This window comes from Monodelphis domestica, chromosome 1 (genome assembly GCF_027887165.1).
Source record: "Monodelphis domestica isolate mMonDom1 chromosome 1, mMonDom1.pri, whole genome shotgun sequence".
Taxonomy (NCBI): Eukaryota; Metazoa; Chordata; class Mammalia; order Didelphimorphia; family Didelphidae; genus Monodelphis; species Monodelphis domestica.
The window spans coordinates 760,571,783-760,586,961 of NC_077227.1; the positions used below are offsets into that span (position 1 = coordinate 760,571,783).

General features: G+C 39.6%; 2 protein-coding genes across 9 annotated transcripts in view; one reads left to right on the top strand and one right to left on the bottom strand.

Annotated features, from left to right (window-relative positions):
• Positions 1–15,179, top strand: part of LOC103094333 (zinc finger protein 850-like) — a 293,282-nt gene that overhangs the window by 79,096 nt on the left and 199,007 nt on the right. The gene's annotated exons all lie outside the window — the stretch shown is intronic.
• The window catches only part of LOC100009932 (zinc finger protein 420-like), a 50,274-nt gene continuing 43,316 nt past the window's right edge, over positions 8,222–15,179 (bottom strand). For 3 of the 4 annotated variants that reach the window (XM_056825098.1, XM_056825096.1, XM_056825099.1), the window contains one exon: positions 8,222–13,939. In XM_056825098.1, coding sequence (XP_056681076.1) covers positions 11,778–13,939 — 2,162 coding nt within the window. In that variant the 3' untranslated portion in view covers positions 8,222–11,777. The remainder of the gene's footprint in view (positions 13,940–15,179) is intronic. The other variant, XM_056825101.1, reaches the window with a different exon arrangement.

Here is a 15,179-nt window from a genome sequence, read left to right on the forward strand (position 1 = left end):
GCATTCCCATAGACGGAAATCCTGGGAAAGCCTTTTGAATTACCCTTAGCAAGGCTTTGATCTGCGCTTTGGAGACCATCCTACCTCCCTGTTCAACCTACGACATGAGGAGTCGTATGTAACCTGCATGGGAGGAAATAGTCAAGCCCATCTCTGAGAACGACCCACCTTCTGTTGGCCAGACCCGAAGGGATCGTTCTCCCGCTCTGTTCCGCCAGCCTGAGAAATCCTTTGCGTCTCGGGGTGTGCCCTGACACTGGCTGTGAGAAACAAGGATAGAATGCCACGAGAAAGTACCAGGTTCGAGACTTGGCACGTTGGGCACCAGATAAAACCTCCCAGCCCGCGAGAGGTTTCAAGGAGAGAAGATAGAAACAGGATAGAAGTTTTGGATCCTGCGAAGGGCATGAAGGAGCCGGCTTTAGAGATGTAAATAATCGAGTCAGTAATCAGTTATTAATTTTCGGGAGCCACAGCCTGCTCCGACCACTGGTGGTTATTAATTCAGGCTATTCCCATCCAATGGTCTCAATTTAACACTGCACTGGTCAGAGGATAATGCTAGCTCAGATGGAAAGGAGATCAGAAACTAAAGGTGGTAGATAATGCTAGATATTAGCATTAGAAAAGAGAGAGAAACAGGGAGGCCATGGAGAAAGATAGAGAGGAGAGAGAAAGGGGAGAAGTTGCTCCATTGCAAATCTGTCGGTGTCCTCCAATTTGTGTCTCGTCAATTTATTCTCTTTGATATACAAATGAGCTCAATACATATTGATCAGTTACATGATGCCTCAATACATATGGATGAGTTACCTGGTGTATTGCCATTGGCTAATTGCAACTTATGACAAGGTGAAGGTGGGGTTATTATCCTCGGGTAAGTGAGACAAAGGGAAGCAAGGTTTCGCGCCCTAACTTCAGCCACGCTGGGAATAGAGCTCATTGCCATGCGCAGGGTGGCCATGTGCTCACTCACAATCCTTGTCTCTCCATAATGCCTATGGGCTGGACTGCTACAATTAGGGTGAAAAATAGCAGCAAGTCAAAGAAGGCAGGTCCATGTGGACCTCATAGATTGGAGGGAGGAGAATTAGAACATTTAGAGCTAAGGAAATACCTCAGCCCTCCTTCATATTCCGTTTCCTTCTTTTATTTCATATATTAAACCTTTTGTTAACTTACAATAGCAGTCAGAATGAGTTATTGAGAGACCCAGGTCTGAAGGCAGCCATTTTTGCCTATCAGTCTGAGACAGACAGAGACATTGGAGTTTCAAACTTAACAACTTTAAAAGCAATATAATCAGCATCTTTCAGCTGTCATTGGGATTCACATGAGTCTCTATAGCCACTTGCTATGTGACATTTTAAAAACCTATGGACCTAAAGAATACTTGTCACAAGTTCTCCAGATTAGTGTAAAAATGGATTGGAATCCAGGACTTCAATCCCCACAAGCCTTTGCTCCACTTCCCCAGAATGCCTTGTAATCTCACCTGGGCTGAGATCGAGAAGGGATTTAACCTGATTGCAAGGGCTTTTGCTCTCTTTTTTTGGACTTCCATTTTGGAGCAGACATGGCTCTTTCCATAATGTAGGTGAGGTCTTGTCTAGGCCTCTCTGGCCTAGGCACGTTTTTCTTATCCTGTATTTTCTTTAATCCTTAACTTTAATAAACCTCATAAAATATACTACTCCTTGCAGAGAGAAACTAACTTCTACCTGCCTCAGTCTCCCCAAAATTTTAATCTTTACAGTTTTGGCGACCTAATGGGAGAAAAAAACCCACTCAATCTTCTGATTTCTTTTCTGATCTTTAGTTCAGCTTTAATAGCTAGTGCCTAGAAATTTTTTTGACCCACTTTTCTCTGGCCGAGGTTTTTTTTTACCCTCACAAAGCTGCTCATTCCAGCCATTAGATAACTATTGGCCACTTGGGTGGATGGTAGCAGGGGAGAGAGAAAGGGGGAGAGAAGAAACAGACTTTTCAAACAGACTTTTAAGCAATGGGCTATTTAAAAGGATACCTTTTGACCGTTCTGGTAATTTCATTGATTTCACCTGTGTGCCAGAAAAAAAGATTCAGCCCAAAGATTCAACTTTGGGGAGGCAAATGGGTGGCTCAGCGAACTGAGAGCCAGGCCTACAGACATGTGGTCCTGGGTTAAAATCGGGCCTCAGATACTCCCCAGCTGTGGGGACGGGTCCTTTAACCCCCATTGCCTAGCCCTTACCACTCTGCCTTCAGACAATAGACATTTAAATGAATAATTAAAAACAAACAAAAAAACCAAAGAACTTTAAAGATTGGAGGTTATGATTTTAAGGCATTTCAGATTCCAATGGTTTATTTAAAAAAAACCTCTGTATTTCTATTGCATTTTTTGTCTAAGGTTTAACTTTGTGATTTTAAGTTCATATACTACTGGATTCAATATTCTGTTACACTGTTCATTGAATGTACTGAGTTTTAAAATTATGTTGCTTTTCCCCTATAACTATATATTGAAAAAAATATCATTGTGATAATTAAGCCCATATAAGAAAAAAAAAAACAGTTTTTCTATTTTTCACTTTGTAAATTGTCATAGAGGAGAGATGGACTTCAGGACTGGTTATAATTGTGTAACAACCTTTGAAAAATTTAATGTGCTAAATACCTCAAATGATTTTAAGGGTTTTTTAAATATGATTTTTGGAATTTTTTTAAACAATCTCTGGTTATTTTTGCCTGCCTCTACCACGAGGTAAGGCCCATAGCTGAAGTGAAATACAATTATAAACCCCAACCTTCCCACATGTGAATGGAAGTTGGGAAGTTAATCTCAGGGCATTTGTACCCCTAAAAAGCCTCCAAAAAAGGAGCACCCCTTTATTTATACTCTTCAGCTCACTACTTAACTTTCACACAGAAGATTCCCCCTGAGGACTAACCTCTCAGTTTCCACCCTCTCAGTCATTTTCCATGGTTACATGATTCATAGTTCCCCCCTTTACCTCCTCTCCCCTCCCCAAGCCGACTAGCAATTCCACTGAGTTACACATGTATCATTGTTCAAAACCTATATCTATGTTGTTCATATTTGCAGTAGAGCGATCCTTTAACATCAAAATCCTAATCACATCCTCATCACACTACATGATCGATCATATGTTTTTCTTCTGCATTTCTGCTCCCACAGTTCTTTCTCTGGATGTGGTTAGCATCTTTCTCATAAGTTCCTCAAGATTGACCTGGATCATTTCATTGCTGCTAGTAGCAAAGTGAGTTACCTTCGATTGTGCTACAATGTATCTGTCTCTGTGTACAATGTTGTCCTGGTTCTGCTCCTTTCACTCTGCATCAGTTCCTGGAGGTTGTTCCAGTTCACATGGAATCCCTCCAGTTCATCATTACTTTGAGCACAAGAGTATTCCGTCACCAACAGATACCACAATGTGTTCAGCCATTCCCCAATTGAAGGGCAGCCCCTCATCTTCCATTTTTTGCCACCACGAAGAGTGCAGCTATGAATATTTTTGTACAAGTCTTTTCCCTTATTATCTCTTTGGTGTTGTGGGTTTTAAAATATTGTGGCCAGGGGAACTGCATTCCCCTTCCCCCCATAGTGCCCCAGGGGTTCCTCCCCCCTACTTCCTGGTGTGAGATTGGTCTTGAATAGATCAATCATGTGCTGGGGAGGGACCATGCCCCCTACTTCCAGGTGCAGGATTGGTCTATACAAGAACCAATCCTGGGTCTAGGAGGGAACTTTGAATGCCACTAGATTCAGGGTTTAGTGGGGTAGTGTAAAGATTAAAATTTAGGGGAGATGGGGAGACTGAGGCAGGTAGAAATTAGTTTCTCTCTGCAAGGAGTATTATATTTTTTAGAGGTTTATTAAAGGTTAAAGATTAAAGAATATACAAGTAAGAAACATGTGCCTAGGCCAGAGGCCTAGACAAAATAACCTCACATCACGCAAGAGACCGCCTGCTCCAAAACGGAAGTCCAAAAGAGTGAGCCCCTTCAAAAGCCTTTGAATCAGCTTAAATACCTTCTCGATCTCGGCCCAGGTGAGATTACAAGGCATTCTGGGGAAGTTGAGCAAAGGCTCATGGGGATTGTAGTCCTGTATTCAAGTCTATTTTTTACATTCCTCCATTTGATCATTTGCAAAAAAATTAATTTTTTTCCAAAGGATCATGAAAACATAATCAATTTAAAGATTACAATAATTTGAGGATAAGAGAAAGAAAAGAATAAAACCAATAATTACTGGACGCATTGACAGAAAGCCAGTTAGGGGGCAGTCCCCTTTGGCATGAAAGTATGCATGCAAATAAATGTTCATTAACCACACGCAAAGTTCATTTTTGTGCAGCTTGTGGTCTGGAGGCTTCTTCATGATGGCTTCTCCAACAGTTCAGTTTCTGGATTCAGGGAAGTAGCATCTTCTTTTGGGAGTCTAAAGAATTTTCTCAATAAACTTCTGAAATTCCTTGCCTTTTTACTCTACTGTCTCACCACTTAGTCCCTTTGTGTTTGCCACAATGTGACAAGGAAATCACTTTAAAAGGCTGATATATATTAATTTAAGGTCGCCAAGGAATTCAGGTATGTAATTCCTAAATGAAAACTCAAGTCAGACGTCAACCTTTTATAGAGTTTAATTACAAACAGGAGGAAGAAAGGAATTAGAGATATAGAGAGAGAGGGAGAGAGAAAGGGGAGAGAAGGGAATAGGGCTTAAATACCCCTTCTGTTTAGGCTGGGCCAAAAGGCCCAAGCCCTTAGATAGCTGAGGCAAAGAAAGGAGATCAGTCCCTATTACTCACGTGACTAAAATGGAGAAAGTCTCAGTGGCCTCCACCTCCAGCTTCCTTCAGAGCAGCACAACCTCTCAGAGCCAAAAAACTCTCCAACCAACCAACCACCGTCCTCAGACCCCTCTATCTTTAAGGAAACCATCCAAGTTCCCTCCCCTCAGTTCTCACATCTACCAATCACTGTCCATCATTTTCCCTGTGCCAATGGTGGCTCTAGCTTAACCCAGGACTGCCCAGAGGTCTGTGGCTTTGCACATGTCTGTTGAAGGTCATATTCTCAAATAATTAAATCTTGATCTTTTGCTACAGCCCTTCCTAAATCCTGTTACCCTGAGTAGGGTAGAGATTGGAATAATTAAATTTTGATCTATGCTGCAGCCCTTCCTAAATCCTGTTAGGACTGAGTAGGGTGGAGATTGTAATTTCCAAGACCTGGTTCTGTCATTCCAAGTATCTCCATTGTATCAATTCTAAAATCAATCATGACTCAAAGAAATTCCTGTTCTATGCTTAAGCATAGGTCAAAGCCCTTTCCATTGTTCAGCAAAAGGTTTCTGTCCTAAAGTAATCTTAAGAAGGGAGGAGGAGGAACCTCCCATGCCAATGGGGTTCACATTCCAATAGAGTTCCCACTCTCAATAGGAAATTTTTCAAGTATGAAATTTCCCAATGGTGAAATTTCCAACATTTATAAGTCTAAGAAATTTTAAGGTTTACAGTGTATGAAGTTCTCCTGGTTCTGCTCCTTTCACTCTGCATCAGTTCCAGTTCACATGGAATTCCTCCATTTCTTTATTCTTTTCAGCACAATAATATACCATCATCAACATAAACATCGATTTATTCAGCCATTCCCCAGTGTAAGGATAATTTTAGCATTGTGTCTTAAAATCTAAATTAATTGGTTGCCAGGGAAAATCCCAAATAATAAAATACCTGTCAGCTGGAAATTATGGTGATTTTAATTAATATAAAGAGAAGGAATTGAGAGAGAGAGAGAGAGAGAGAGAGAGAGAGAGGAAAGATTTAATTTAAACTGCTTCAGCTCAAGCTGAGCCAGGCAGGAGTTAAAGTCCTTGGCCAAAGGGGCCTCTCCTGAGCCCAAGGGGAAAGGAAGTCAGTCTTATCCCTCACCACAAGATCATCTCAAGGAAGCTGTCTGAGGGAGCTCCTCCAGGCTGAGTTCCAGGATCGAACTGGCACCCAGGCCTGCTCACAGGAAAATCACCAGCCAGATCCACCTCTCCAGGGAGAGTGAAGGGAGGAAGTGATGCGCCCTATATAGGCGGTTTTACATAATTTTCCTGTGTCTCATCTGTCCCAATATTAGCTTAGCTTGACTTAGGACAGCCCAGCGATCTGTCAGCTGTTTCTGCACATGTCTGTTGAAGGCCATCCTCTTAGATACTTAATTCTTAAGTATGGGTGCAGACATTCGTGACCTTGTTAGACTAAGTAGGGTGGAGCAATGTAAAGTTCCCAAGACATTCCTGATCAAGTATCTCCATTGTTACAATCAGGAAATAGCTAAATCAAATCTTCTAAAGTACATCTGAGTAGGGTGGAGTAGTTTTTGAAGTTTACACCAGCCATCTTTCTAACCTTTCTGTCTCTGCCTGGAGCCATTTCAGGAACCCCCTCATTTTCCAATTTTTTGCCACAAAGAGCAAGGCTATACATATTTTTGTACAAGTCTTTTTCCTTATTATATCTTTGTGGCACAAACCCAGCAGTGCTATGGTAGGATCAAAGGGCTGACAGTCATTTAAAGCCCTTCATGCATAGTTCCAAATTGCCTTGCAAAATGGTTGGACAAATTGAAAACTCCGCCACAGTGTATTCATGTCCCAAATTTGCCTCATCCCCTCCAACATTTATCACTTTTCTTTGCTGTCATATTGGCCAATCTGCTAGGTTTGAGGTGATACCTCAGAGTTGTTTTAATTTGCATTTCTCTAATCAGGAGGGATTTAGGTCAGTTTTTCATGTGCTTATTGATAGTTTTGATTTCATAATGTGAAAAATGCCTATTCATGTCCCTTGACCATTTGTCAGTTGGGGAATAGATTGAATATATATATATATATATATATTTGTAAATTTGACTTTGTTTCTTATGTATTTGGGAAATTAAACCTTTTTCAGAGTTTTCTTATAAAAATGTTCTCCCATTTTATTGCTTTCCTTCTAATTTTGTTTGCATTGGTTTTGTTTGTACAAAACCTTTTAAATTTGATATAATCAAAGTCATTCATTTTACATTTTTCAGTCTCTTGCTTGGTCTTAAATTCCTTCCTTCCCCGCAGATCTAACAGGTGGGATGAGTTTGGCAAGGGGGAAGGACTAGGGTACAGGTGGGGGCAGAGGAGGGATAGGTTGGAGAGGGGGGAAAAGGGGCTGGGTCAGAGGAGAAAGGACAGGAGGTAGCTCTGAGTGCAAACAAACAAATACAGGCTTTTATAAAACAATGGAATCTGAAAAGGCTTAAAATTTTCACCTCTAGACTCTTTAAAGTTCCTTTCCTATTCCTTTAGATTCCTTTTGTCACACTTTTGGGACCTTCCATAGTGAGGGAGAATTCCTCAATGAACATAGTGTGGTGGAATCCCAAACTTGATGAATCTTAGAGACTGGGCAGGCACAAATGGCAACGGGTTGTAGGGAGATGAATTTCTCCCCTGAATTTCAGGCAAGACAATTGCAAGGGCCAGTGCACCCAGGATTGGTAGGGAGGAAAGGCATCCTAAAAGTGGGAGCTGTTTGAAATAGGCAATATACTGCTCTTTCATAGAGTGAGGCATGCTTGCAATTTTACTTCCTGTTTGGAAAAGTAACCTTCCTTCCCCTTCTTCTAGAGGTAAAACACTAGGGAGCAGGGAGTAAGGAGGCTAATTATTGCCTAAGGGAAACACACCCTGATTTTTACCAGCTTCCCAGGGAGCGTCTTCAGGGACTCCCAGCTTGTGTGTTCTAAAGAGGCTGCAGCAACCAGCAACAGCAATAGGAACAACAGCAGCAGAAACAGGAGTGAGCAGGATCAGGAGGATCAAGAATGGATGGCAGGGACAACCCAGGAGGCTGGATCAGCAGCAGTAAAGCCAGGGGCTACAGCAAGGAACACTGATTCAAGCAGATGGATGAGAGAAGTGGCTTATCTCTTCTCCAAAAGTCCCAGTTAAGTCACTCAAACTAAAGGGGCTGGCAAAAAATGGGAAAGAAAACCCAGCAGAAGTAGGGCAGCAGCTCCAAAGAGAGTTTGGAGTTCTTGAGGGCATGGGGGGGGGGCAGAAAATAACTGTAGCAGGAGAAATGTAGCTTTGCAAGATTATCTTAAAAATTGAGAATTCTTTCTCCAACTTCAGTGTTTCCCATAATTGTAAAAATTAAAATTAATCTCAAATAACAAAATATTATATTTTAAGGGATTTATTAATGATCATTAGAAATAAAGGAATGAAGAAGATAACAAATAAACTATGTACCCATAGCTAATCAACCTGTTCAAAAAGCCCACTTCACCAAAATTGTTACAGGAAGCCAAGATTGTGAGACCAAGAAACCCACTAAATTTATCCCTCTGTCTACAGGAAGTCAGTAATAACAGGAAGTTCATGTAGTTTTTAGGGTAACAAATTTCTAATTACACAATGATGACCACCTGAGTTTCATGTCCAGAAATGGTGCAAACATCTACACCCTGCCCATTTTTGGAATTAACCATAAGTAACATCCTTCTTCCATATCAGATGAGTCTTAGGTAATGGTCATCATTATTTCTCTAAATAAAGGTATTGCTTTGTTATCCAACCTTTGGACTAATATGGGTTTTCCTACGTTAACTAATCAATCAGCTTTGTTGTTGGGCAACTGTTTCCTAAGAAGGTCTATATGATGCTATGTCTTATAAGTCTTATATAGAAATATAAATCTTATATAGAAATATAACTAATGAAACCTTGTGTGGGAACACTTAATTTGTTAATTGTATCTATATAAACCAGGTCTCTGCCAGACTGAATCATCTCTTGTGGTCTTCTAACTATGTAATATGCAAGAGTCCTGTTTTGTTGGGAGATCTAGCCCTCTAATAAAATCTAACTTTCTACATTTAGATGGAGAATTTTACTTACTTGACTCTATTCATATACATTTTATATCGGTGCAGTGGATTTATTTCCTGACACTACTCTGTCTCTGACCCAGTGATACTGACCTCCTGAATGATTCTTGCTCAAGACCCTCCATCTTTTTACTCTGACTTTCCTTTAGTTGTCTCCACTTCTTGGAATATGTCCTCCATGCTTCCCTTGACCTCTTGGATTCGGTCTTCTCAGGTAGCATCTCACTTCCTGAAACGTTTCTCCTGGTCCCTAAAACTCTTATTCTGAGAGTCCTAGATCCTGTTCTTCCTCAGGCCTTCAATTCTGCCCCTTGGCTTGAATTCAACCTGGGCCACTACTCATCTCTGAGGTTCCACTTCTCCATCCCTTTAACACCTGCCTCTTTCCCTCTTTCATGTCCAGGACTCAGACCCTCCTACTGAGCAGTTAGATAGCCATGAACCCTGGGCAGAGGACTAATCTGAAAGTAGAGGTCCTATCATTTGAGGTGCTGACAGCAAATGCTTCTTGAGAAAAGATTCTTTAGGGTACCATTCATAATGGTGAATCTAGATTCAATGGAACTGACTTACAATAAATTATAATGTAGTAGCACTTTAATTCACATGTTTTTCCTTTTAGTATAATGATATTTGATCTTGTATGTGTGAGTACAAAACCCCCTTTCATGATTTTATTACCTTTTAGGATTATTTTTATAACATAATCATTAGTTTTGAGTTCTAGTCAAAATAGCTTGCTTTATGAAAACTGTAAACATTAGCTAAGAAAATTATTTTTGGGGTGCTATCGAATTTTGTTTACATCCTGACATCAAGCCTATGACCCAGGAGATTCCATAAATCCTATCACACCCCTCTTGGGGGTATAACAAGATGGTCAGACAAAAAGAGGAAGGATGGTCTTGTTTGTAGAATAAGTCACACAGCAGGTGGAGGGCTACTCTTGTTTTCACATATCAGTTAACCAAAACTGCTGAAATCTATTATTCCAACATAATCACTAGTAAAAACACCAAGACCATGAGTACTGACAAGTTACCACCCATAGTGATCTTTCCTACTATTGCCAGATTAATCAGAGCTTGCATCATTAAGAAGATACCCATATGAACAATTTTACATTCATTTTAGTTTCACTGTAAGTGTATTTTCTATCATTGCATCATCAGATTTCTTGGCATAAAAAAGGCTATCTCCTAAGGCTCAGGATCTCTGCTCTTGATCTTGACCAGGAACCGGCTTTATTGGAAGAGTGGCCTCCCAACGAACCTATTTAGCTTGGAGCTCTGTACTGCTGTGATAATTTCTTACCACATATATAGCATAGATCTTAATGCAAAATAGGCTTAAGATCTGACATGCAAGTGATAGGTTTAGAAATTATAGAAATAAGTATAATTGTATTAGTAATGTCATATTGGACTCTGAGTATAATCAGTTCAGAGTGTCAAGCTGATAGATGCATGATTTTGAAAATATAAGACAATGATTTTGGTAATGCATGCAACTGAATAGAAACCACTGGGATGTCAATAATTTTAGTTTGTATCTTAAAATCCACAGTAGAATTTATCTTTTGATTTTTGCTTTATTGACATTTTAGGAAAACAATATGTAGGAAATAGTTCTAATTACAAATGGCTTTTTTATTAAAAAAATTTTTTTTTTAAAATCCTTACCTTCCATATTGGCTCCACGGCAGAAGAGTGGTAAGGGCTAGGCAATGGGGGTCAAGTAACTTGCCCAGGGTCACACAGTTGAGAAGTGTCTGGGGCCAGATTTGAACCTAGGACCTCTCGTCTCTAGGCCTGGCTCTCAATCCACTGAGCTACCCAGCTGCCCCCACAAAAGGTTTCTTTAGAGCAAAGACATTATTTCCTTCCTAAACTAACTCCCCTTTAGATCTAGATAGCATGAAATGATGAACTAAGGCATTTGAATATAGGGTTAAAATTTTTTTAAATTAAGTATTTAATTGGACATAGGGTTGCAAACAAATGACAACCTATTTACACTTTTAATCTTACATTAGCTTTTTGTACAATGTTTTAAGTTTAATATAAAAATTACATATTTTAAACCTCATAAAATCTATTTCATTTGTGGTTACAAACTGTTCCCTTATCAATAAATCAATCTGAAAGGTAAACTATTCTACACTCCCTTAATTTTCTTAGGGGATCATGCTTTAGGTTTAAAATATATGCCCACTTGCATATAATCTTAGGAGAGCTTATGACATACTAGAGCAAACTGTCTGATTTTGAGGAAAGTGAGAGCTCAGAGTGAATGTCTGTAGTTTCTGTGATGCATAGTATAATAGAGAAAATTACAAGACTAAATTTAAGTGAATTTCACTTAATCTAATGCAGAAGGGGGAAAAGGTGGAAAAACAGGAGATCTAATTTCCTCAGCAATGTTTGGTTTGCTATTCTATAGCCACAATTAGAGCACCATAGCCATTCTCACAGGGAAGTCTAACCAGCAACCAAACTGAAAGAGAAGAGCTTGGATATATACTCTTCCCTCAATTTATCCTTTTCTCTACCCATTAACTCACAAATCTCATCAAGCAGTCAACCGAGGCTTTCTATTTTGCTTCAGCCACCTAGGGGAAGCAGTCCCAGGGGACTCGCCTGCCCTCATCTTAATGATCTCTCAACTACATTGCAGCCATTTTCCTGCTGTCATTCTGTCCTCACTCAATGATTACCCATCATGTAATCCTCTCCTATAATTCAAGTTTAGGCTCATGACAGGTATGCTTCTCCAAAAAGGGGGACATTACATTTCCTTCACACAATAGCAAGACAAGATTTGCACATGAATTTTTCCACATTGCGTTTTTAAGGATCCTTCCTAGTGTGGATTCTCTGATGGACAGCAAGACTGGAACTCCGACTAAATGTCTTTCCACATTGATTACATTGATAAGGTTTCTCACCAGTGTGGATTCTCTGATGTACAGCAAGATGGGAGTTCTGACTGAATGTCTTTCCACACTGCTTGCATTCACAAGGCTTCTCTACAGTGTGGATTCTCTTATGTACAGCAAGACTGGAGCTCCGACTGAATGTCTTTCCACATTGCTTGCATTCATAAGGCTTTTCTCCAGTGTGGATTCTACAATGTACAGCAAGATGGGAGCTGTGACTAAAAGTCTTTCCACAGTGCTTGCACTGATATGGTTTCTCCCCAGTGTGAATTCTCTGATGTACAGCAAGATTGGAGCTCTGTCTGAATGTCTTTCCACACTGCTTGCATTGATAAGGTTTCTCCCCAGTGTGGATTCTCTGATGTACAAAAAGACTTGAATTAGTTGTGAATGTCTTTCCACACAGCTTGCACTCATAAGGTTTCTCCACAGTATGGTTCCTCTGATGTATGCCAAGGTTAGAGAACTGACTGAAAGTGTTTCCATGATGCTTGTATTCATAAGGTTTCTCCACACTGTGGATTCTCTGATGTACAGCAAGATTGGAGCTCTGACTGAATGTCTTTCCACACTGCTTACATTCATAAGGTTTCTCCCCAGTGTGGGTTCTCTGATGTACAGAAAGACTGGAATTATTTGTGAATGTCTTTCCACACTGCTTGCATTCATAAGGTTTCTCACCAGTGTGGATTCTCCAATGTACAGCAAGATGAGAGCTCTGACTGAATGTCTTTCCACACTGTTTACATTCATAAGGTTTCTCCCCAGTGTGAATTCTCTGATGTTCAACAAGATAGGAGCTCCGACTGAATGTCTTTCCACATTGTTTGCATTCATAAGGCTTCTCCCCAGTGTGGATTCTCTGATGTAAAATATTTGTGTTATTTGTGAATGCTTTTCCACAGTGTTTGCATTCATAATCTTCTTTGCCAGTGTACATTCTCTGATGTACATCAAGAATGAAACTCATCATTAAAGTCTTTCCACACTGTTGACATTCAGAAGATTTTTCCCCAGTGTGGATTCTCTCATGCACAGCAAGACTGGAGCTCTGACTGAATGTCTTTTCACACTGCTTACATTTATAAGGTTTCTCACCAGTGTGGATTCTCTGATGTACAGCAAGATGGGAATTCTGACTGAATGTCTTTCCACACTGCTTACATTTATAAGGTTTCTCACCAGTGTGGATTCTCTGATGTTCAGCAAGATAGGAGCTCCGACTGAATGTTTTTCCACAATGCTTACATTCATAAGGTTTCTCCCCAGTATGAATTCTCTGATGTGTAACAAGACTGGAGCTATTTGTGAATGCTTTTCCACACTGCTTGCATTCATAGGGTTCCTCACCAGTGTGCATTCTCTGATGTACAGTAAGACTAGAGCCCACAATGAAAGTCTTTCCACACTGTTTGCATTCATAAGGTTTCTCCCCAGTGTGAATTCTCTGATGTACAGCAAGACTGGAGCTCCGACTGAATGTCTTTCCACACTGGTTGCATTCATAAGGTTTTTCCCCAGTGTGGACTCTATAATGTACAGCAAGATGGGAGCTATGACTGAATGTTTTTCCACATTGCTTGCATTTGTGAGGTTTCTCCCCAGTATGGATTCTCTGATGTACAGCAAGATTGGAGCTCTGACTGAACATCTTTCCACACTGCTTACATTCATAAGGCTTCTCCCCACTGTGGATTCTCTGATGTACAGTAAGACTGAAGCTCTGACAAAATGTTTTTCCACACTGCTTGCATTCATAAGGTTTCTCCCCAGTATGGATTCTCTGGTGTACAGAAAGCTTGGACCTTTCTTTGAATGTCTTTCCACACTGATTGCATTCATAAGGTTTCTCCACACTGTGGATTCTTTGATGTACAGCAAGATTTGCCCTGCGCATCAAAGTCTTTTTGCACTGATTACTTTTACTAGATTTTTCCTCAGTGTGTATTTCAATCTGAGATGAATTTTGAAGTGAAACAAAGAATTCTCTAAAAGCAAAGCTATTGGGACCAATTTCTTCCACAGGAAGGCTCAACTCTGTTGGATTCGCCTTCATTTCAGGTCTGATCTCTCCTTCAAAAAACAAAACAAAACATTAAAACATATAATGATAAAGATATATAACTGTCTCCTTTCCTTCACTATCAGAAAATAAACCATTTCATCCTATTTCCTCAAGTAAGAAGAAACTTCCAACTGAAATAGGTACAATCCATCCTATGAAAATGCCATTACCTCAAAGCTAAAGTATAAGTAAAATAACAAGAAGCCTTCCATGTGATCTCATTAGCTCTTAATTACATTCCTAACTTAGACCATGACCTCAGAAAGACTGGGGACTTGATCAGAAATCCTGGCAGCTGAGACCTTAACTTGTGACGGAGCATGGTTTGTCCACAGTACTAGACAATTCACTATCAATCTTTTCCCTTTCATTTTCATTGTTTATATATATATATATATATATATATATATATATAAAATCCTCTCTTCATAGGCATAACACCCCTGGGTGCATGTAGACTAATTATTCCTATTATTTTATCATCTAGCTTCTCTGTAAGCATTATGTAATTCCCTTCATGACTGCTTTTGACCTTATTTTTTATTCCAGTATGAGATCAGATGAAGAAATTCAGCACTATTTTTTTGCAGTTATTCAAGGCATAAAATATTTTGTTCTGTTTCCTACTCCTTGAGAGCAGCCATTACTTTTTTAAATGCTTCTTTTCACTAAAATAAAACCATCCTACTGAATACAATTTAAAGAAAAAAAGATCATTTCCCATTTTTTGTTTAAAAATATGGCTCTCATAATGACTCCATGATCCTTCTGTAAGGAAATGGACAGGAAAACTCCTACAATTCTCTTCCCATTTCCCAAATTAAAGAGTATATACTTTCATAAAACCCATGATAAAAAAAAAAGTTTTATATGAGAAATTTTTCAGGAAAAGAAGCTTGGTAACTCCTTGAATTAAGAAAGTGAACTATTTGGCGAGAAGTGCCATAAAGAAGATTCAGAATGACCTTAATGATGTAATTTATTGAACTGAAGGTGGTTGAAGATATTCATTCTGAATGTAAACTCTTATGCCAAAGAGAACTGCTCCCTAACTGGATTTCTGTCAATGCAGCTAGCAAACATTGCTTTTGCTCTCACTTCCATTTCCCTCTTATCTGTAACTCGTGTAGCTTTCTATCAGAAAGTGCACTATTGTATGCACTTTTAGCTAGATTTTTAGAGATATTAGTTGTTTAAATGATCCACTGGGGAGATTAGTTTCCCAAAGGATAACTGGGGGGATCGTGA